The following is a 23439-nucleotide window of genomic DNA, read 5'->3' on the forward strand; positions in this document are numbered from 1 at the left end:
GACAGGGCCTTTGCAGAGGTAGTCAAGTGAAAATGAGCCCTCACCCAATCTGACTGGTTATCCCATCAGAAGAGGAAGGTTGGCTACAGAGGTGTATAGAGAAAAGACCACATGAGGACACAGCTAGAAGGAGGCCATCTGCAAGCTGACAAGAAGCCTCAGGAGACACTCAGCCTGCTGATACTGTGGTCCTGAGCTTCCAGCATCTGGAGCTGTGAGAACACAACTTTCTGTTCTTGTAGACCTGTCTGTGGCATTTTGTTGGCAGCCCTAAAAAATGAATACAACCCTAACAAAATACTTATTTCTGCAGGGCAGTGGTTGCATTTTGAGCTTTTCTGTTCCTTTTTTTTTTTTTTAATTTAGAGAGAGGGAGGGGCACAAGGACAGGGGCAGGAGAAGGCCAGAGAATCTCAAGCAGACTCCTCACTGAGCACGGGGCCCAACTCAGGGCTTGATCTCACAACCCTGAGATTGTGACCAGAGTGGAAATTAAGTCTAAGGCCTAACAGACTGAGCCATCCAGGTGCCCCGGCATTCTGAGATTTTCAAGGACATAAACACACCCACTCCCTCCATGGCCCCACCAGCTTCCAGAGGATTCCTTCAGAGGATCCTTAAGATAAACACAGAGCAGTTTTCCTTTGATCTCATTTAATCTTCATGGTAATCCATTTTACACATGAAAACATTCCTAGAAGTTAACTTGCCCAGAGTCACCCAGGTAGTGGGGACAGTCAGAATTCAGACTTAGCTCTGCTTCCTCCTCCTCCGTAGCTCAGAGCAGCTGGCTGCAGGGGAAGGTTGTGGGCCAGGGTCTGGCAAACCTCAAAACACTGATCATTAGCCCTGCCGATCCTTGCAAACAGTGGTTCTGCTTTCTCCCTTAACCTGTTCGGAAGAAGCTCCATGCTTCTGAAAATCTCTCTGAGATACTCCAGGAGGCAGGACGTACAAACACAGTCCTGTACCACCCTCCTCTCAGGAATCTTTCATTAGTACACCTGTCTGAACTGGCAGAAACATCGGAGCTTGTGGACTTTCTGGTCTTTGTCAACAGTGACTCCTAACCACACTGTTATTCTTTCCAAATATGTTTTATTAGTGGCACATGGAATTTAACCTTAAGCAATTCCTTTCGAGAGAGAAGGTAAGACCTGACAGACTAAAAAATTGTCACAGCAGAAACAGCATTTCCAGTGTAAAGAGAGGTTATTAGGAAGTCTCCAAGGAAATGACTTTTTTTCGCCATGCAGACCATGTTGTACACATGCCCCAGGTAGTCAGCTGTGGGGGCCCAGGGCTCTGGACAGCGGGAGGATGGACCAGATCCCTACGCATGCACACGAGCCCTGCTACTCACAGAACCTGTGAGAACCAGGAGGGCCTGCAGCCGGCAGAGGCCAGTAGGAAGATGCCAGGCCAGCAGGCTCACATGGCAGCCCAAGAGAACCCCCAGACCTGTAGGAAGGCTGCAGAGCCTCCATTAGACCCTTCACCCTCAGACTGGGGGCTATGGTTACCAGAAGCTACTTTTAAAGCATCTGGAAACAAGTCTACAACACTGAATCTGAGATCTGAACTTTCTTAGAAAAATCAGTTTCTCCTCTCATGGGATCTTTTCCCAGACATTCTTCTGAATTAATACGACCTCTGCAACATTCTGCAGGTCACCTAGACTTGTCCCATTAGCTCTGAGGCTTCTGTGCTTTTAGATATGTCACTGGATCCTTTCCTTCCCACCTCACCCTTGGCTGGGTCCCATTAAGAGTCTGCAACCAAGAGAGCCCCTGGAGGTGGTGGTGTGGGTCCCTCTACCTTCTGAACCTGCCACTCTGTTCCCGCTGTGGGTCTCCTGATCCCAGATGGCACTCCTTGCACTGAAGTGGCTGCTGTTGTGTTCAGATCATGTAGTTTCTTCTTTCTAATCTAAGACGCTGGGGATGATTCATAAGAAACACTCAGGACTTGGTTATCTGCACTGGTCTTATTTTGACCTTACTAGGGGCATTTCTCTTGACACTTCCAGATCCGCCCCTCAACATACTCATTGATTAAGGCGACAAAACGAATGACAGACTGCAGAATTTTCCACTTCTAGATCTAATTGATTAAGTCAAGTCTCCACACCAGGAAACTGGACTTTCCTTCCAAGCTAGCATCTAGGATACAATTTTCAGGGCCCTAGGGCAGGTCAGTGACACTGGTCTCCTCAAGATCGATTCCGGAGTGCAGCTTGCCATCCTTGGCGGCCGCCCAGGGCATGGAGGCGGAGGTCCACCTCACCGCCCAGTCTCCTGCTTTGCTGACCAAGATGACACCACCTAAACCCTTCAGCTTTGACTTCATATAACCCAGTGACATGTCGGCTGCCTCTTCCAGGGTCTTTCCTGAAAACAAAGAAAGGTTGAGAAACAACACACATTATAATGAAAGGAATCTGATGTGAAAATCAGTTGCAGTATGAAAAATCAAAGTGAGTTAACAAAGATTTCAGGCAAATTATTTCTATTTCAATGCTTCAAAGAAGGGCCTCTTTCAAAAGCCCTCTTTGCACTGAGGTGGAGCCTAGCATCAGTCTAAGCTGAGCTGCCTTTCCTTCCACACCCAGGCTCAAAGTCTCTCTACTACCCCGGAGATGCTCAACACAAGCAGTATTCTAAGTGCACTTCTTTCCAGATCCTAACAGAAGGTGGGAAGAAGTCAAAGCAGCGTTAACGACTTGAAAGGAACATCTAAAGCAGATGAGAAAGGGTTTCATATACTTTACCACCTATTTATAATGAGCTTCCATTCACTTGTCTTCAGACAGTATGAACTTGTTCTATGTACCTTGTTCTACATGGAAGAGAGTGAGTCTGGCCAGATTCACCTTCAGGATGCTCTCCCCGTGCCCCGTTGTTGAAATGGCGCCAATGTCATTGTCAGCATAACCACCAGATCCTGCTCAAAAAAGGTGACTGGTTCTAACTGAGCAGCAACAGTGAAGAAATTCAAACACGTATCAAGCCTGTTACATAAATGTGCCAAAGTGTGAACAAAGGCCAGTAGCTGTGACCTTGAGATGCAAAGGTGGACTAGAAAGGCCAGGTGATAACCTGAAATCGGGGAGGGCAGGCAGGCCTGAGTTCTCACGGAGGAGCAGCTCCTTCACCGCCCCTGCCCCCTCTCCCCCCAGCCCATACAGCCACTTCCAGCCCCACCACTGACCCACGCCAGGGAACTAGTGGACATACTTCAATGTCAACGCAAACTTTTCCCTCTGTAGCAGCACTGCAGCAGCACTGTGTCGCTTTTATGCCACTCAAATGTGTAGCTCCCAACCTAAATTCTCAGCTTTTCCTCAGTTTGTTAATTTGAGCCCATTACTGGGAAGAGGCTTTGTGTACGTAACCCTTTGGGACTAAGTCTGCAGATCTTGAAGCTAGAGAGAAGAAAGAGGCCCTCGGGGGTTTGCTGGGAGCCACCTGAGCATCCCCAAATGATCCCCAGAGCCACCAGCCTCAAAAAAGCATTGTACCTACTATATATAAATAGGTGCACCCTCCCCAAGCCCTTCAGCGGGCTTGCTCTCGGAAGTGCTGGAGCGGCTGGAAGAGGCAGGGAGTGAAGAGAAGGTGATATAGGAGGATGACAGCGGAAGGGGTGGGGCAGCAGCCCCACCTACAATGGAGCCTACCATGGAGCCTACCTATGCATGGGGTGTCCCCAACACGGCCAACCATTTTATTAACGATGCCACCTGTCGAGGTTGCATAGGCCACGTTTCCTTTGCGGTCCAAGGCAACAGCACCCACAGTTCCCAGGTTTCTGCCAAGAATAAAAAGAAAAGTGACAGACTGCGACGAGAGACACTGTCACAAGTAACATTGAGCTGAACAGCAGTTAAATTCCCACTTTAGGCTAATGGCAAATGGGACACACTTTAATTCCAATATTCACGCCTCATGTTCACTTTTTAGTCTGCAGGTTAGACAGATTGCTAGACATTCCTTTAGACCTCAGCTTTAGGAGCACATACCACCCCAGCACCATCGTCCTCTAGCCATGTGACTTTACTAAATTTTTTTCTGTGTCTCATTTCCCCTACCTGTAAAATGGGGATAATTGCATGCATCTCAAACACTGTGTACATAAACATCCCTTGGATCCCTGGCCCCACCCCAGAGGTCCTAAGTTGGTGGGTACAGAGTGGGATCCAGGACACTGCACTTATCAAAACCTCCCAGGTGACATGGATGCTGCCTGTCAAACCCCACTTTGCCTATTTCACGGGGCTTGCTGTAAAGATGAAATAAGTTGTTGTTTCCTCTATTATTTTCAAGTAAAAAAAAAAACCTGGAAGAAATTGTACAGTAACAGCTCCCAGGAACTATGTTTGAGGCACATAGTAAGTTCTGTGCACAGCAGTGAAATGAACAAAGTCCCTCCTTATCTTGTGCAGCATGCATGTGGGGTCAGAGGGCAACAGAGTGATAATTTGTTTTATGGAATGATAGTAAAAACTATGATGACTCCAGTAGCATGGAGAAGGCCTTTATGTAGGGCCTCTCTGAAGGATAGGAGGGCAACCCACACTGACTGCTGGGGAGAATGCTCTGAAGCTGGAACATGGTTGCGAAGCTCAAGGAATTTGGAGGTAACTGTGGTTGGAGAGAATAAAGCAAAGAGGGTAGGGGGGTCAGGGGATGGCCAGCAGCCAGACCAAGAAAGTTCTGATGGGTGGTGACCATACACCCCGGTTACCGAGGACAGTCCAGATTAATCCTCATGTAATAGTTCCCCCTTTCAGTCTCAAAATCAAGTTCTGATTTGGAGGCTAAATCCTATGGTCCTCCTACATACAGGCCATTGTCAGGGCTTTTATTCTGAGTGAGATGGGAAGACACTGGAGAACTTGAACCAAGATGTGTCACAATATGAGTTAATTTTTAAAAATATCATTCTTACCATGCCCATCCACCAGAATGGCTAAAATGAAGGCAACTCAGTATTGAATATGGGCCAGCATATGCAGGACTGGAATGCTGAGTTACTACTCTGGAAATGTAAACTGGGGCAACCCCTTTGGAAAACCATTTGGCAAAATCTACCAAAGATGACTTGGCAATCACACTCCTACATCCTTCCAACAGAAATGTGGAGCTGTGCTCACCAAAAATGTATACCAAAACCTTCAGAGCAGGACTGTTTGTAGTAACAGAAAACTGAAAATGACATTAATGTCCACCAAATGCAGAGTAAATGGACTGATATAGTCACAGAACAGAATACTAAACTGCCTTGAGAATGAACTACTGTGATACACAACACATGAATGAATCTCAGAAATACAATGATGAAAGAAAGCATCAAATAAAGCACATACTATATGGTTCCACTTAAATGAAGTTTGAAAACTGGCAGTAGGGATGCCTGGGTGGCTCAGTGGTTGAGCGTCTGCCTGTGGGTCAGGTCGTAATCCCAGAGTTCTGGGATCAAGTCCCACATCAGGCTCCCTGTGAGGAGCCTGCTTCTCTGCCTCTGTGTCTCTCATGAATAAATAAAATCTTAAAAAAAAAAGAAATAAAAATGGCAGTAGTAGTCTACAGTGTTAGATGTCAGGTGAGTGGTTGCCTTTGGGAGTGAGGAATGGAAGGGAGCATTATGGAGAACATGGAGTGATGTTCTCTTTCCCAACCTGGGGGTTGATTATATGGGTCCACTCTGAAAACTCATCATGGAGTATGTAAGGCTTATGCACTTCCGTGTATATGCCACACGTGTACAAAAAGTTTCTCTTAAAATAATTATTCTGGTAAATGTGTGTTGACAAGAGAGGAACTAGAGACTGGTCAGGCAGCTCAAAGACTCGCTGGCTTCTGTGAGAGTGCTCCTGTGACGTGAGGAAGTGGGCTAGGCTCAGGATATTGAGGGCAGAGTGGACAGACTTTGTGGGGGAACTGGGTGAGGGAGAGATCACGGGCAGCTCTAAGGCTCTGGCTTTAAGAACTGAATGGGTTAAGAACTGAACCATTCATTGAAATGCAGACTATTAGGAATGGGTTTTTTTTTTTTTTTTTGGTGTTTTTTGGTTTTGTTGGTATGTGTGGAGTGAGGTTAGATGGGGAAATCTGGGGTTCAGTTTTGGACACAAGCTTGAGGTACCTGTTGGGCAATCACATGGAGAGAGCCACTTGCAGCTAGATACAGACTGGCATACAAGTGGCTAGAAAGAGAAATTTGGCATTCTGTTTGGAAGAAAACAGGAACCCCATCTTCCAGCATTCACAAAAATCAACTCCAGAGAGCAAAAGACCTGGATATCAACATAAAACAAAATTCTTCAGGAAAATCTACGTGACTATAGATGTCTCAGGATTGGGAGTACCTTCTACATTTCTGGTCCTATGAACTATACAAGGCAGGTGGACTGCATATTTGATTATAAGAAAGTAAAAACTTGTGTTTGGAAAAGATACCATAAGCAATGTAAAAGCAACATTAAAAACAACAGATTTGGAGGTTTTTTTTTTTTCCAACAGAGAAGACAGCCTTAAGACTGGGAAGAAGGGATATGACAATGAAAGAGAAAAAATGATCACAGTACCAAAACAGGCACATTCACAGAAACATGGCCCACCAACAAATGCCAAATGCTCAAACTTGTTGATAGGGAACACATAAAGGGAGTGTTACCCTCATGTCAGATGAGGGGAGGCACTCCCAGACTCCGGAGGCAGGCCCACCCCTAACATTTGTAAGGTATGGAGGCAAGGCTACAAATACAAATATGGCCTATCTACCATCTGTTTACTTTTTAGAAGCTGTAGATACACTCTTTTCTCTTAGAGTGATGAATATATCTTTAAAAATATTGTAAAGCCATGGTTTTTACATGACTTAACTACCAATAATGACTAAACTACCGAAGTACAATAATGACTTATAATTACCATTGTGCCCATCTGGGTCCTTTGTGGATCAGCTATTGATGGTGGGATGAGTGGGAAACACACATACATAAACACACACACACACATTATTAAGTGTTTACTCTACAAGGTTGATTTTCCTGCTTTCATTTTAGGAAGCAGTATGCTCTTACAATCGTATATCCATACAACATGTATTCTATTGACAAACTGCCACATAAGACAGATCTTTTTGAGTCCATGTAATTCTTAGCAGGTTTTTAATTAATTTTAATTTGTAGAAGCTTCCCTCTACTAAGGCAGTTAGTAACTGGAATGTTCAACAAAAGTCTTAGGGCAATCCTTAGATTTGGAAAGAACTCCTGATTTGAACATGACCACACTCAAACGCTACTGGGCATTGCTTGATAAATTTTTGTAACAGAAGACACTATTACATACTTTAATTTGATCATACATGTCATGATCACTCCCTGTAGTCATTTATATCATCTCTTCAGCAGCATCTAGGATCCACACAGAGTATCTTCAGCTCTTTATGTTTCACTGCCGTGTATTATGAAGAAAACTGAAAGTAGCAGTTGTGTTGATTTTGTACAAGTTTCTCTTCAAATGGTGCTGTGCTCTGATATAGAATAGAAAAACAGCTTCTATGGGAGCTGGTTTAGGGATTATTTGTACACGAATCTTCTCCTTCAAGTTAGGTAAGAATATTTGTTGCCTTCTTTCAGTTTCCTTTTATTTTACTGGAATTTTTTTTTTTTTTTTTTTTTTAAGAGAGTGAGTTAGCAAGAGAGCACAAGTGGTGGGGGGAGTGACAGAGGGAGAGAGAATCCCAAGCAGGCTTCATGTCCAGTGCAGAATCCCACATGGGGCTCAATGCTATGGCTCTGAATTATGACCTGAGATGAAATCAGGAGTCCAACACTTAACAGACTGAGCCACCCAGGTGCCACTGGAATGTTATTCTTGCATATTCACATGCAGTATGATTTTGTTTCTCTAAACTTAATATGTTTGATTTTTTAAAGCTTTTATTAAGCTTATTAATAGAAATTAACAGTTCATACTAAGTGATGGTAGGTAGCATTAATTCAAAATTAATTTCACTAAGTCCATGATTTACTCTTCAAGGATCTTCTGTGGTTTCACGGAATTCATGTAAATTCAATGTAATTACCCTAACAGCACTGAGTTGGGCATACCCATTATCTGCCTGAGATTTGGTCTAAGATCAGATAGGAATTTGAGCACGCTGTTCCACTTTGGGCCTATGTAGAGAATCTCGCATCAGACCCTCTACTGTCCCACAATGGTGGTGCTGCACAACAGGGGGGCACACCTCCTAGAAATAGATTTAAACTGTAACCCTATAGGTCACATGGAATACTTCCAGGCACTTAGCTAAACTTCATGTTTATATATTTTTTATTTACCAACCACGTTAGCTCCATTATCATAGGCTTGCCTTGGACAGTGTTTTATTTTTTTTTTCAAGTTTTATTCATTTTAGAGAAAGAGCATGAGTGCAAGTAGGGGAGGGGGAAAGCCAGGAGAGGGAGAGAGAATCTCAAGCAGACTCTGCACTGAGCATGGAGCCTGACGTGGTGCTCGATCTCATAGCCCTGAGATCATAACCTGAGCCGAGATTAAGAGTTGGTCACTCAACCAACTGAGCCACCAACGTGTCCTACTGCCTTTGACTATTTTTTAAATTGATGCCTAAGATGAAAAGTTTTCCCCACATCTTCTCTAAATCCAAAAAGCAGGTGTAAACATTCACTGAGTTAGACTTGTTTTTCTTCTTGGGGTAGTACAGTGATACATACAATAAATGTTAGTTGCTCGACATGTCTTATGATCATGGTACAATCTAGTAGAACGAATATTTTGTTAAAAACATTTTATGTATTTGATTTCATCTCCCCCTTATAACTCACTAAATTAATCTGCCTGAATTCTTTATCCTAGATAGTGATCATTAGTTTCATTATTTTTGTCATTACATATTTTATCGAATTTTGAAATAATTTTTATTAAGCCTAGAAATGTCCCACTGTGTTTTATAAAAACAGTGCTGATGATAGGAGTGCCATGAAAAGCATCATTAGGCTAAACACCAGACGTACTGTATTGTTCTTTCAAGAACATTACATCCCTGTTTCCTGTTGTCTTTTTCTTTTTCCGCTGTTATCAACTGCCTGTTCCCCCAATCCTACTGACTGAATGTGTCCTTTTGGTGTGTGATTCTTCTTGATGAATACTTTGATCTTCCCTTGGTAAAGGATGGGAAATTGCTGGGATTTCACTAGAATAGTCAAACTGAGGATGTGGCAAAAATGGAATTCTTACTAATTTTCACTTTTCTAACAGGTAAATAAATCTTCACTGGACCAAGAATTTGGAATGTTCCACTTGTGAACTTTAGGTGGATCATCCTGCGAAGAAGACTCCTTACTTTACTGTTGTTTTTTAAAATGCACGTGAACTTCGTCCTGGAAGATTATTTTCCTTCTTTTTTCCTCTCAGCTTTTTATTTCCTTTTGTGAGCTTCACTTTTATATTCTTTTTCTATCAAAATCTTGATTTAACATGAATTTTCAATAATCTAGGGATTAAAAAGTAAGATGTAATTGTCTTGGAAGTGTACAAAATTAGGATATATTTTCACCAAAAATGAAGACCAATTATAACTGAATAAATATAAATGAACTGCAGATATAACTTCAAAAAGTTAAGTTTTAACTAAACTTATAAATATACTGATAAATATATTAAAATATACCAAATTATCTATTAATATTAAAGTCAAACATGATTTACAATTAGTGAATATAACATTTTAAAATAAAATTACTTAAAAGTTAAAAATTTTAACATATTTTAACAAATAAAACCATTCATAATTCTAACATTCAGTGTCCATTTAGTTGCCAAATAAAGAGCTGTTCTTCATGCAGGTTCTGCCCAGACCAACACTGTACAATATGGCAAGTAACCTGCACCATTGTCCCCTGGAAGTGTGGGCAGCCTCCAGGAGGTGTGCTGCAAGGGTAGCCTTTGGGTCAGATGTTGAAGATTTAGTGTGAAAGAATGGAAAATATGTCAAATAATTTCTTTTTTTTTTTTTTTTAAGATTTTATTTATTTATTCATGAGAGACACAGAGAGAAAGAGAGGTAGAGACACAGGCAGAGGGAGAAGCAGACTCCACGCAGGAAGCCTGATGTGGGACTCGATCCCAGGACTCCAGGATCACGCCCTGGGCTGAAGTCAGGCGTTAAACCACTGAGAGCCACCCAGGGGTCCCTCAAATAATTTCTTATATTGATTACATGTTGAAATGATAATATTTTGGACATACTGGGTAAGATATTAATTTCACCTGTGTGTGTATTCAAACATATTTTAATTTCTTTAATTTTTAATGTTTAAAAAAGATTATTTCAGAGAGAGAGAGTACAAGTGGTGGTGGTGGGGACAGGAAGAGGGACAAGGAGGCCAATGCCAGACTCAATCCCAGGACCCTAATATTATGACCTAAGCCAATATTGAGAGTCAGGTGATTAACCCACTGAGCCACTCAGGAGCTTACCTATTTCTCTTTAATTTTTTAACGTTGCTACTAGAAAATTTTAAATTACATATGCAGCTCTTGTCTTTCTATTGGGCAGTGCTGGTCTAGACCTATGTATACAAACTTAAGGGTAATGGGCATCAGTCCTTATGTGCAAGTCTTGTAGATACTGTGCTTTCATCCATAGCATAGTACATGCAAGGAGGCAAGAAAATGGATACTTGGCACTACTGGGAAACAATTACTTTGTTACGTGAGAATTTATTTGACAAGTTATTAATTTGTCCTTTTCTCTTACCTAAGTCCTTCTGCTGTTCAATTCTTCCCCCCACTCTGAAGCAGTGTCCACTTCTGGTATCAGCAGTGGCAGAATCCACAAATCTTTAGATTTAGGTGCCTTTCACTTCCAAGACATAGAGCAAGAGATGCAGAGAAGCATTTCCCTGGGGGCTGAATGGTGTTAATCACAAGAGTGGATGATGAGGGTCATGGGTCATGCTATGCCACTGCTGAGTGACAGAGGTGCCCCAGGTGTCTGTAATAAGCCAACAGTTTTGTGTATTTGTGACTTGGGGGTCTTTTAAAGTATAGGACCCATCGCTTCTTGGCCTTTTGGCTAAGATCAAGTGTAAGTGTAGGACCCAGAGAGGAGCCCCCTCTTACTTATATCTAAGGGCAATTCTGGCTGGTAGAGATATGTGTTGTTGCAGAATTTCTGGAAAGGGATATGGCAACATCTATTAAAACACTCAAGAAGCATTGATAAAGCAGCCCCATTCCTGTGACTCTGGCCTACAGGTACAACAGCACACCTGGTAAGGTTATCTAAAGCTACCAATACAGGCAGCCCCGGGGGCTCAGCGGTTTAGCGCCGCCTACAGCCCAGGGCATGATCCTGGAGACCCAGGATCGAGTCCCACATCGGGCTCCCCGCATGGAGCCTGCTTCTCCCTCTGCCTTTGTCTCTGCCTCTCTCTCTCTCTCCTCTCTGTGTATTCTCATGAATAAATAAATAAATAAAATCTTTAAAAAACAATAAAGATTAAAAAAATAAAGCTACCAATACAAAGCCAATTTTGTAAAACAGATTCCTTTTTTTTTTAAATTTTTTATTTATTTATGATAGTCACACAGAGAGAGAGAGAGAGAGAGAGAGAGAGAGAGAGAGAGGCAGAGACGCAGGCAGAGTGAGAAGCAGGCTCCATGCACCGGGAGCCCGACGTGGGACTCGATCCTGGGTTTCCAGGATCACGCCCTGGGCCAAAGGCAGGCGCTAAACCGCTGCGCCACCCAGGGAATCCCTGTAAAACAGATTCTTAAGCTGGGGATACATCAGAATTATCTGGGAAACTTTTTCCTAATACACCTGCCACAGGACTCCTCACCTCAGATCTAGTAGATTCTTTACAGAAGGGACCAGATGTAGACTTTGAAAAAGCTCCCTAGGTGATATTCAAATATACCACTGGTTAAAAATTACAAATCTTAAAGAGTATGCAGAGTTAATATATTATTTTCTATTATAAACTCCTAGACCATTCTGCAATTTTATTTTTCAAATTCTGCTTTGAATATGGGGCTTTTATTTGGGATTTTGAAATCTGTAACACAGAAAACTGTAATTCAGAATACAGGATTAATTCAAACTTATACGAACTGTACTGATTTCTCTGCACTAGGACAGCATGTTCAAGTAACTTCAGAGCATACACTAGATCACAGACAACTTGTTTTATCTGCTTAAGAAAACAAACTGATCAAGAGGCATCTGGTATTTAATCCATTAACACAAGGCACTCGACTATTGGAGAAAGAATTCTTAGCTGAATTTGAGTTGTTAGTATAGGAGTAATAAATGAGGTTAAATATAAGAAACAAAAAAGCAGTTTTCCCATGAGGTATTATGAATTATTTTGTACAAAAACTGAAACTACCAAGTGATTCTGGACTTATTTGAGAAATGTAGATAATCAGATATTTGTCACACTTCCATGCCTAAATAAGTCCCCAAGCTATAAGTCAAGATGATACTTACTTTTGACAGTCTGAGTTCGGAGCACCTTTCTCATGCTTCTCTTTTTCTAGGCGTTTTATGTTTCTCTCTGTCACCAGCTGCTCTTTAGGAATCGTGGGAACCCCCATGGCTGCTGCAAATTTTGCTGCGCCTTGGTCAGTCAGAAAGCAATGTGTTGTCTTGAGCCGGAAAGAAACAGAAACATGGTTAGTTTTTGGAAATAGTTAAAATCTTTTTAACTGCTCCAACTGTGAGGACATAATTACTTCTTTCTAGGTGCAAAGCCTCAAAAATGCAAATTCCACTAGCTTGCTTTTCTGAGTGTTGAACAGGGCCTGGCATTCTGAGATCTTGTATTTTCAAAAAACCCCAAGGTGATAGAATATTACTAGAAAGGTATTTACGTGTGATCTTAAGTTTAGAAAAATAAATCATTTTTATTTTACACATGCTACTAAACACTTGGTCTGTTCAGTTTGTATGTGTTATGTCAGACATGTTGAGAGAAGACTGAAGAAAATACAGGAAGACAACATGAAAAAACAAAGTAGTCACTAGACCAGGCCTTACCAGTCAAATTCCACTGTTTACAGAATCAGAGTCTTGGCTTATCTGAGAAATTTAAATAGCAGTGCTTCTGTTCTTTTACATGATTTTAGGAGAACAGCACCCACAGTGTTTCCCTACAGTTAGACCGCTTTTAGTTGCTAAAGTGCAGTGGTTAAGTTAACAATTTCTTATGAAAAGGATGCTTTAGTCATATACCTTTTCCATAACAAGCCGTGCAAGTTTAATGGGATTTGCTATGCAACGGACTGCAGACACAGCTCCTGCAGACAGGTCTTTTCCATTCATGATACTAGCATCCATTTCAACATCACCATTTGCATTCAAGACAGATCCACAGCCTAAACCAAAGAGAAGTTGAAAAGCAAGAATTAAGAACTTAGAAATGGCTCCTAAGTTTCCTCTAAGCTGCCAACTTTAATTCATCCTCTGTTCCATTGCCAGAGAAACATGTTTGGAAACACAAATCTGGCTTGGCACCCCATGATCTACAAAAGAAAAAGTATGACACCCTTCCCAATCTGGCCTCCTGATCTCCCTTATGAGCTTTATCCCCATTCCGTGGCTCCACTATCCTGAAATACTAGTTTCCATGCAAGTACCATAAATTCTCATTGCTCTGTGCCCTTGTGAATGTTGCTCTGTGTAAAGCACAGCATCCTTTCTTTAACTTCTTTTGTCTAGATAATGCCTATAAGTCTAGCTATGCTCATCCTTTGTGCCTGTTCCCTCATCTGTAAAATGGGATAAGAACAAAGTTCAAGAATATTTAAAGGATTATAAAACTATCCTGTACCTATCAAGGTAAAATTCACAATGTTTGATATCAAATAAGAAATTTCCAGGCACACAAAGATACAAGAAAATATGACCCATAATAAGGAGGGGAAAAACTGTACTCAATAGTAACATATCAAAAGTGATATAAACGACAGAATTAGTAGACAAGAATGTTAATAAAACAGCTATTATAACTATATTCTACATGTACCAGAACATGGAGGAAAACATAAAAAGGACCCAAACAGAACTTTTAGAGATAAAGAAAAATGTTGAAGTCGAAAATACACTGGATGGGATTAAAACAAGGTTAGACACTACAGCAGAAAGGATTAATCAACACGAAGATATAGCAATAGAAACTATCCAAAATGAAAAATAAAAAAGGATTAAAAAAACTCCAAATTGGGCACCTGGGTGGCTCAGTCGGTTGAGCATCTGCCTTTGGCTCAGGTCATGATCCCAGGATCCTGGGATTGAGTTCTACATTTGGCTCCCTGCTCAGTGGGGAGTTTCTCCCTCTACCCCTCTTCTATGCTCATGCTCTCTCTTCCTCTCAAGTAAATAAATAAAATCTTAAAAAAAAAAAAACCAAAAACAAATTAACAGAGGATCATTGAGCTCAGGGACAATTTCAAGCAACCTAGTCTATATGCAATTGGAATCTCTAAAAGGAGATAGGAGACAGAGGGACAATCAAGGATAAAAGGATAAAAAGGATAGCTCAAGAAGAGTAAGACAGAATCATAAAAACACTCAATTATCCCAAAAGATGACAGAAAAAGAGGAAAAAAAGGAACAATGAATGGATTGGACAAATAGAAGACAAAAGGAAAGATGACAGATTTATACTCAACCATATCAGTAATCACATTAAATGTAAATGGTAAACACTCCAATAAAAAGCAGAGATGGTTAGATTGTATAAAAAGGAAGATACAACTACATGCTGCCTAAAAGAAATCCACTTTAAATAGAAAGATACAGGGATCCCTGGGTGGCGCAGCGGTTTGGCGCCTGCCTTTGGCCCAGGGCGCGATCCTGGAGACCCGGAATCGAATCCCACATCGGGCTCCCGGTGCATGGAGCCTGCTTCTCCCTCTGCCTGTGTCTCTGCCTCTCTCTCTCTCTCTGTGATTATCATAAATAAATAAATAAAAATTAAAAAAAAAAGAAAGATACAAATAGGTTAAAAGTAAAAGAATAGAAAAAGTTATAACATGCTGAAGTGAATTAAATGAAAGCTGGAGCAGCTATATTAATATCAGGTAAAGTAGACTTCAGAACAAGGAACATTAAATAATAATGACATTACATAATGATAAAGGAGTTGGTTCACACAGAAGACAGCAATCTATGTACCCAACAACAATTTATAAATATACAAAGCAAAACTGATATAAGTCAAAGGAGAAATAGAGAAATCCACAGGTACAATTAAAGACTTCAATACACTCAGGAATCAACAAGTAGAAAATCAAGGTATAGAAGATTTGAACAATATTATCAATTAACTTGACCTTATTGAGATTTATAGAACTTTCCATACAACAATAGCAGAGTACATATTCTTTTTAAATGCAACTAGGATATTTACCTACAGAGACCATATTCTGGGCCAAAACCCAAACTTTACAAAGTTCAAAAGAATGTAAATCACAGAGTATGTCCTTTGATTGTAACCGAATTAAAATAAAAATCAGAGATATTTGGCAAATCCACAAATATTTGGAAATTACTGCACTTCTAAATAGCCCATGGTTCAATGAGGAAGTCACAAGTGAAATTATAACATGTTTTGAACAGAATGAAAAGAAGACAACAACATGTTAAAAACTTGTAGGATGCAATCAAAGCAGGGCTTAGAGGAAAATTTAAAGCATTACACGCTTGTATTAGAGAAGACTGGTCTCAAATTAATGATCTAAAAAGAGGGCAGCCCAGGTAGCTCAGTGGTTTAGCACCACCTTTAGCCCAGGGTGTGATCCTGGAGACCTGGGATCGAGCCCCACATCGGGCTCCCTGCATGGAGCCTGCTTCTCCCTCTGCTTGTGTTTCTGCCTCTCTCTCTCTCTCTGTCTCCATGAATAAATAAATAAAATCTTAAAAAAAAAATCTAAAAAGAATAGTAAGTTATTCCCAAAGTTAAAGAAAGGAATAATAGAGATAAATCAATGAAATTTAAAAGAGAAAAACAGTAAAAGAAAAAACAATAAAAAAAAATCCATAAAACCCTTTTTTTTGGGTTTTTTTTTTTTTTTTCATAAAACCCTTCTAAAACCAAAAGCTACTATTCTTTGGAAAAAAAAAAAAAAACAAACTTGATAAACTATAATTAGGACTGACCAAGAAAAAAAAAGGCAGAAATTCAAATATCAATAATGAAAGACGAGACCTCTCTGCAGACTTTACAGACATTAAAAAATAATAAAGAATATATTTTGCAAATAACTTTTAAGCCAATAAATTCAAGATTTTCTTTTTTTTTAAAGATTTATTTTAGGGACACATGAGTGGCTCAGCTGGCTAAGTGGCTGTCTTTGGCTCAGGTCATGATCTCAGGGTCCTAAGATTGAGCCCCATGTCAGGCTCCCTGCTCAGTGGGGAGTCTGCTTCTTCCTCTCCCTCTGCTGTTCCCCCTGCTGTGTCCTCTCACTTGTGCTCTCTCTCAAATAAATAAATAAATAAAATCTTAAAAAAGTACATTTATTTTAGAGAGAGAGAGAGTACAGGGGGGAGGAGAGAGGGCGAGAGACACAAACAGGCTCTATGCTGAGCACAGAGCCCAAATCGGGGCTTGATCTCATGACCCTGAGATCAGACCTGAGCTAAAAACTCAGGTCTAACTCTAAAAGTTAGAATTGAACATTAAACTATACCACTCAGGTGCCCTTATAAATTCAGCATCTGGGATGCCTGGGTGGCTCAGCCATTAAGTGTCTGCCTTTGGCTCAGGGTGTGATCCTGGAGTCCCGGGATTGAGTCCCACATCAGGCTTGCTGCATGGAGCCTGTTTCTCCTCCCTCTGCCCATGTCTCTGCCTCTATTTCTGTGTCTCTAGTGAATAAATAAATAAATATATATTTTTTTAAAAAATAAAGTTCCTTACAAAAAAATAAATTCAGCATCTTTTCCTAAAAAGATTATTTGTTTGTTTGTTTGTTTGTTTGTTTACAGTCAGTAGGTCAGAAGCACAGGTAACAACCTGGATTTATAGTTGGCATTTGAAGTGGAGGGTAGTCTTGCGGAACTGGGCCCTTCACCTGTGGAATCTGATGCTACCTCCAGGTAAATGGTATCAGAAGTGAGCTAAATTGTAGGACATCCAGTTGGTGTAAGAGAAGTGCTTGGTGTGGAAAAACCTACATATGCACTGGAATTGGGTTCAGAATCTTCAGAGAAAACAACCCAGTGGAGCAAGGTTAAGTCTTTGCAACAAACAGTGCTGAAACAACCGGACCTCCATATGCAGAAAAAAATGAATCTAGACACAGACCATATACCCTTCACAAAAATTAACTCAAAATGGATCACAGACCTCAATGTAAAATGCAAAACTACAAAACTCCTCGAAGATAACATAGGAGAAAATCCAGATGACCTTGGGTTTGGGTTTTTAGATATCACACCAAAGGCATGATCCATGAAAGAAAAAGTTGTTAAGCTGGATATCTTTAAAATAATAAATTTCTGCCAATGATAGACACTGTCAAGAGAATGAGAAAACAAGACACAGACTGGAAAAAATGTATTCATAAAAGACACATTTAAAAAAAAAAAGACATCTGACAGAGGACTGTTACCTAGAACATACAAAGAACTCAAAAATAAGAAAACAATTTGATTAAAAATTGAGACAGGGGATCCCTGGGTGGCGCAGCGGTTTAGCGCCTGCCTTTGGCCCAGGGCGCGATCCTGGAGACACGGGATCGAATCCCATGTCGGGCTCCCGGTGCATGGAGCCTGCTTCTCCCTCTGCCTGTGTCTCTGCCTCTCTCTCTGTCTCTCTCTGTGTGACTATCATAAAAAAAAATAAAAAATAAATAAAAATAAAAATAAAAAAAATTGAGACAAAGAAAGAAAAAAAAAAACAACAAAAAAAAAAAAAAGAAAAAAAGAAAAAAGAAAAAAAGAGAGAGAAAAAGACCTGAACAGACATCTCACCAAAGACCTACAGAGGGCAAGTATGAAAGAATATCAGTTGTATTTTTATATTAGCAACAATTGTTGGTAATAGTAATCATAAAATGAAGCATTTACAGTGGCACCAAAGCATGAAATAACTAAGTATAAATCTAACAAAATATTTATAAGATATGCATGCTAAAAGCTATAAAATACTGGTGAAAAAAAATCAAAGATTTAAACAAATGGAAGTATATACTGTGGCTTGAAAGTATTGGATCGAAAGGCTCGGTATTGTTAAGATTTCAATTCGCCCAGAGTGATCTATAGAGTTAATACAGTCCTTTTTTTTTTTCTTAATAAAGATTTTATTAATTTATTCATGAGAGACACACACACACAGAGAAGCAGGCTTCATGCAGGGAGCCCGACGTGGGACTCAATCCTGGGTTTCCAGGATCACAACCCTGGGCTGAAGGCAGAGCTAAACCGCTGAGCCACCCGGGCTGCCCAAGTTATTAATACAGTCCTAATTGAAATCCTAGCAGGATTTTTTGGGTAGAAATTGACAAGGTATAAATAAATAAAATCTTAAAAAAAGGGGGGGGGCAGCCTGGGTGGCTCAGCGGTTTAGCTCTGCCTTCAGTCCAGGCAGGGCCTGACCCTGGAGACCTGGGATCAAGTCCCGCATCAGGCTCCCTGCATGGAGTCTGCTTCTCCCTCTGTCTGTGTCTCTGCCTCTCTCTCTCTCTCTGTCTCTCATGAATAAATTAATAAAATCTTAAAAAAAAAAAAAAAGAAATTGACAAGGTGATTCCCAAATTGGTGGTTAAGACAAAGGGGACTAGAATAGCCGAAACAAGTACATGCATTGTACACAAAGAGTTGCAAAACTCTATGTGATTTTAAGACTTAACACTACAGTAGCCAAGACAGTGTGGTATTGGTGAAAGGAATACACATATAGACCAATGGAAGAGTCCAGAAATACATACAAAGTCAACTGATTTTTGACAAAGGTGGGAGGGCGATTCCATGAAGAAAGAATTGCTTTTTCAACAACTGGTGTCAGAACAATTATGCAAAAACCTTGATATATACCTCACACCATATACAAAAGATTATTAAAAGTGGATCAGAGACCGAAATACAAAACCTGAAACTATAAAATTTCTAGAAAACACACAAGAGAAAATGTTTGTGACCCCGGATTAGACAGATATTTCTTTTTTTGTTTGTTTGTTTTATTTATTTATGATAGGCACACAGTGAGAGAGAGAGAGGCAGAGACACAGGCAGAGGGAGAAGCAGGCTCCATACACCGGGAGCCCGACGTGGGATTCGATCCCAGGTCTCCAGGATCGCGCCCTGGGCCAAAGGCAGGCGCCAAACCGCTGCGCCACCCAGGGATCCCCTCTTTTTTTTTTTTTTTTAAGGATTTTATTTATTTATTTATTTATTTATTTATTTATTTATTTGAGACAGAGCATGAGCAGAGGGAATAGAAGACTCCCTGCTGAGCAGAGAGCCCGCTGTGGGGCTCAATCCCAGGACTCTGGGATCATGACCTAAGCTAAAGGTAGCTAAAGGTAGACAATTAACTGACTGAGCCACCCAGGCGCCCCTAGGCAGATATTTAAGGCATGATACAAAAAGTTCAGTCCATTAAAAAATTAGATTCCTACAAAATTAAGAACTTCAGTTGTTTAAAACACACTGTGAAGAGAAAGACAAGCCACAGACGTAAAGAAAATATTTGCAAATCACATATCTGATAAAAGACCAGTATCTAAAATATGCAAAGAGTTCTTAACACTCAGTAATAATAATAAAAAATGCAATAAAGAAATTGACAAAATATTTGAAAAGATGTTAAAATAAACATCATCTGCCTTAGGGAAATGCAAATTAACACTACAATCGGATCCTACCACACACCTGTTAAAATGGCAAAAATGCAAAATACTGACAACACCAAGTGCTGGTGAAGATGTAGAGTACCTAGAACCTTCATATACTACTGGTGGGAATGGAAAGTGGGAGTCACTATGAAAAACAGTTTGGCAGTTTCACATAAAGTTAAACATACACTTGCCCTATGACCAGCAATCCCACACCTTGGTATTCACCCAAGAAAGAGAAAAACTTACGTTCACATAAAAACATGCATGCAATTGTTTTTATAGTGATTTGTAATGGCCCCAAATTGGCCATGTTTGTTTGGTTGGTAAATGACCACGACAGTACAGTCATACAACGGAAAGCTACTTAACAGCAAAAATGGAAGAGGCTACTAATACTTGTGTCAACATGGATGGCCCTCCATCACATTACGCTAAATGAAGAATCCAGACTCAAAAAGCTATAGATTATACGATTCTACTCTTTCCTCCCTTCAATGTGCTGCATAGCAGACACCTGGGACAGTAGAAGCAAGTCACTTAGAAGGTGCGGGCTCTGGTAGAGAGCAAAGATGGGAACTAGCCACTCCAGTTCTGAGTCCATACTCCCTGGTTCGTGCAGATGACTGATCTCAGTAGTTCAGAGAGGGTGGGAGACCAAAAGATCTGTTTCAAATCAAAGTCCTTGTGAAAAAGTGGGTGTTTGTCAGCCAGAGGGTCCCAACTGCTGTCAGCAGGTAACTGAGCAACTCTCCCACTGAAACAGCAGGCCACCCTCCCTGCTGGCAAGGGGGACCATCTAGTAAATTCTGGCTCAGACAACATAGCACCATAACGATGCACTTCTGCTTCATTCTATGGTCAGCTGACTTCTAAAATTTTGCAGAAGAAAGAGGGCGAAACAAATCCTAAGTATTTCATGACTAATTGGTTCAGATTTCCAGATACTCTCTTCCCTGACAGATGTTGGATGGGTGGTATCATCCCAAGAAATATTTTAATCCCTAGATTTTAGGTTCTCTATTTTAAAATAAACGAGCACAAGAACTACCTAACGCATAATGCAGATTAAATGAGTCAATCATGCAAGTTTCTCAGACCACTGCTTGATACATAGTAGATACTCATAGTAGTTATGATTACTCTAAAAAGGATCAATTGAGAGGAAGAAGATAAACACAAAAAAACTCGACACGATTCCATTTATATGGAATTCTAGAGAATACAAATTAATCTATAGCGACAGAAGAAGAGCAGTGGATACCTGGTACTGGAGATGAGGGTGCATTAAATGCAAAGAGGCCTGAAGGAACTTCTGGGAATGACGGAAATGCTTTAAATACTGTGGTGTGGTTACACAGGTGTATACACTTTTCAAAACTTAAAATGGGTGCACTTTATAGTATATAGTCTGCCCCCACACCTCTGCAAAAAGATGTAATAAAAAATCCTCTTGGTATGTGAATTCTAGGAAGCAAGCTAAAAAAGGTGAACCAACGGATTTAAAAAAAAAATTTTTTTTTTTAAGATTTTATTTATTTATTCATGAGAGACACACACACAGAGAGAGAGAGAGAGGCAGGGACACAGAAGGAGGGAGAAGCAGGCTCCATGCCGGGAGCCCGACGCGGGACTCGATCCCGAGACTCCAGGATCGCGCCCTGGGCCAAAGGCAGGTGCCAAACCGCTGAGCCACCCAGGGATCCCCCCGGATTTAAAAATTCTTAAAGCAACCTGGTCAACAGGTAAAAAGAAAAATCAAATCTTTTTAGGATATTAAATTTTACAAAAAAGCTTACTAGATTCATGGACATTCATTCATTCTATTTGTTTCAATTTTGATAAGTTTAACCTGATTTGGCATCAAATATTAATTGCACTGCACACATACCTGCGTTGAACTCAGGATGATCTTCCAGGATGGTCACAGCTCCTTCCACAGCGTCAACTGCGCTCCCTCCCTCTGTCAGGATTTTGTAACCTACTTGGGCTGCTTCCAAGATGCCCTGGCGCACGCGCTCTTTCCGGTCTTTAGAGATCTTGCTGGCTCCGCCACCGTGGACCACGACGACGGGATTCATGTCAGGATTCATGTCAGAATTCAAGGCGACGGATCTTAGGGATCAGGAAGATGAAAGTGTCACTTCCAACAGGCCCAAGAAAACTACCCTGGGCCAAACCGCCTGGGGGAGATTTCACCGGAGACTAGGTCCCCAGGAGGGAGGCAAGGGTTACAGCCTCAAGAAATTTCCTGACACGGAGGGGAGGAGAGTGGGAGGCAGACACAGATCCGTTTGAACTTTGCACAGATGCCCAGAGTGTCCCCTGGCCTTCCGCATTCCCCGTTTCCCGTCGTCCACCCTCACCTCTCGCACTTTGGGGCCTTGGGGCAAGGCCTCGCGACCCAGAGCCCAGAGCCCGCGCCGCCTCCGCACTGGGGAGGGGTGGGCACTGTGTCCAGGGCCGGACATGGAGCCCTCCGCCTTGGCTCTTTCTGGCCTTGGGTTTCCCCTGGGATGGTCCCTTTTCCAAGCCTGTAGGTCCGGGATCTCTGAAGGCAGGCACCACACTGACTAGGCATCCAGGATCCCTGGTATTGAATGGTCCGGGGTCTGGCCCATGTAGGGAGAGCAGACTATGCTTAGTAAACAGATAGTCCCGGGCACAGGTCGGGCCTCTGGGAGGGACACCAGGCTCCTGGGGTCCATTCAGCTCCAAAGCAGTTACTCTCTAAAGCCAGATCTCGCAGGATCTCAGATGCCTTCCTGGGGCTTTCAGAGTTTAGGAATGGGGCAAGCCCCAAGGAAAAGGGTACGGGGGACTGCGCGTACCCACAATTCCGACCTCATTATTATCGCAGTGGGAGTTAACGCTGGCCTCCGGATTATTCCGGCTGAGGTAAGACAGGCCCCATCCAACAGGCCTGGAGAGCTGCGGTCCGAGGGCAGGTGCTCCGGTGTGAACTGCGCAGGCACTTGCTAGCACACTGAGCATCCGGCCTCCCGGGATCCTCCAGTCCAGGCCCTTAGGGACAGACTGGGCCACAGACACGGACTTCTGGGGGTACCCTGCGCTGCTGAGGTCCATGTCCCCCTTCCAGCGCCCCCCAAAAGAGATGCGCCACCTCACTGGAATCCCTCGGCCCTGACGATCCCCAGCAGGGCCGCTCGTCAGGGAGCCGCTCCCTCTCCCCCACCTCGTCCCGGTCTCCTAACACCGGTCTCCGGCGGCTGCTCCGGCAGGGCCGTCCACTCACCGAGGACGCCGCAGGAGGCGGACGCCGGGGCTTCAGGCTGGGCCGAGCCGCCCCGCCGGCCTCCGAACCCGCGCGGCTCAGCCCGGAATCTCGGGGAAGCGGGTCCCGGGCTCACAACCGCTCAGCCGGCAACGGCTCCGCGCTTGCGCAGGGGGGCGGGGCCAGCGCGCCACTCACTCGCCGAGAAGCCCGGACGTCGGGCCGCCGCGCAGCTCCGCGGATCTCTGCCCGCGCTCCAGGGCCGGCTCGACCCTAGCGGGCGGGCTGCGGGCTCCGGGCTCCGGGCTCCGGGCTGCGGGCTCCGGG

The 23439-nt window shown here is 42.2% G+C and overlaps 1 protein-coding gene across 1 annotated transcript; it reads right to left on the bottom strand.

Moving 5' to 3' along the window:
• Positions 1–637: 637 nt before the first annotated feature.
• ASRGL1 (asparaginase and isoaspartyl peptidase 1) lies at positions 638–23407 on the bottom strand. Its single transcript, XM_055315073.1, has 7 exons — positions 23134–23407; positions 21769–21992; positions 13270–13412; positions 12526–12683; positions 3692–3810; positions 2833–2943; positions 638–2390 (listed from the first exon to the last, which is right to left on the bottom strand). Exons 2-7 carry the CDS (start codon positions 21968–21970, stop codon positions 2185–2187), a joined length of 939 nt encoding a protein of 312 aa, XP_055171048.1. The 5' UTR covers positions 21971–21992; positions 23134–23407; the 3' UTR covers positions 638–2184.
• Between the last annotated feature and the right edge of the window lie 32 nt (positions 23408–23439).

The sequence above is a fragment of the Nyctereutes procyonoides genome, unplaced genomic scaffold (assembly GCF_905146905.1).
Source record: "Nyctereutes procyonoides isolate TBG_1078 unplaced genomic scaffold, NYPRO_anot_genome, whole genome shotgun sequence".
Lineage (NCBI taxonomy): Eukaryota > Metazoa > Chordata > Mammalia > Carnivora > Canidae > Nyctereutes > Nyctereutes procyonoides.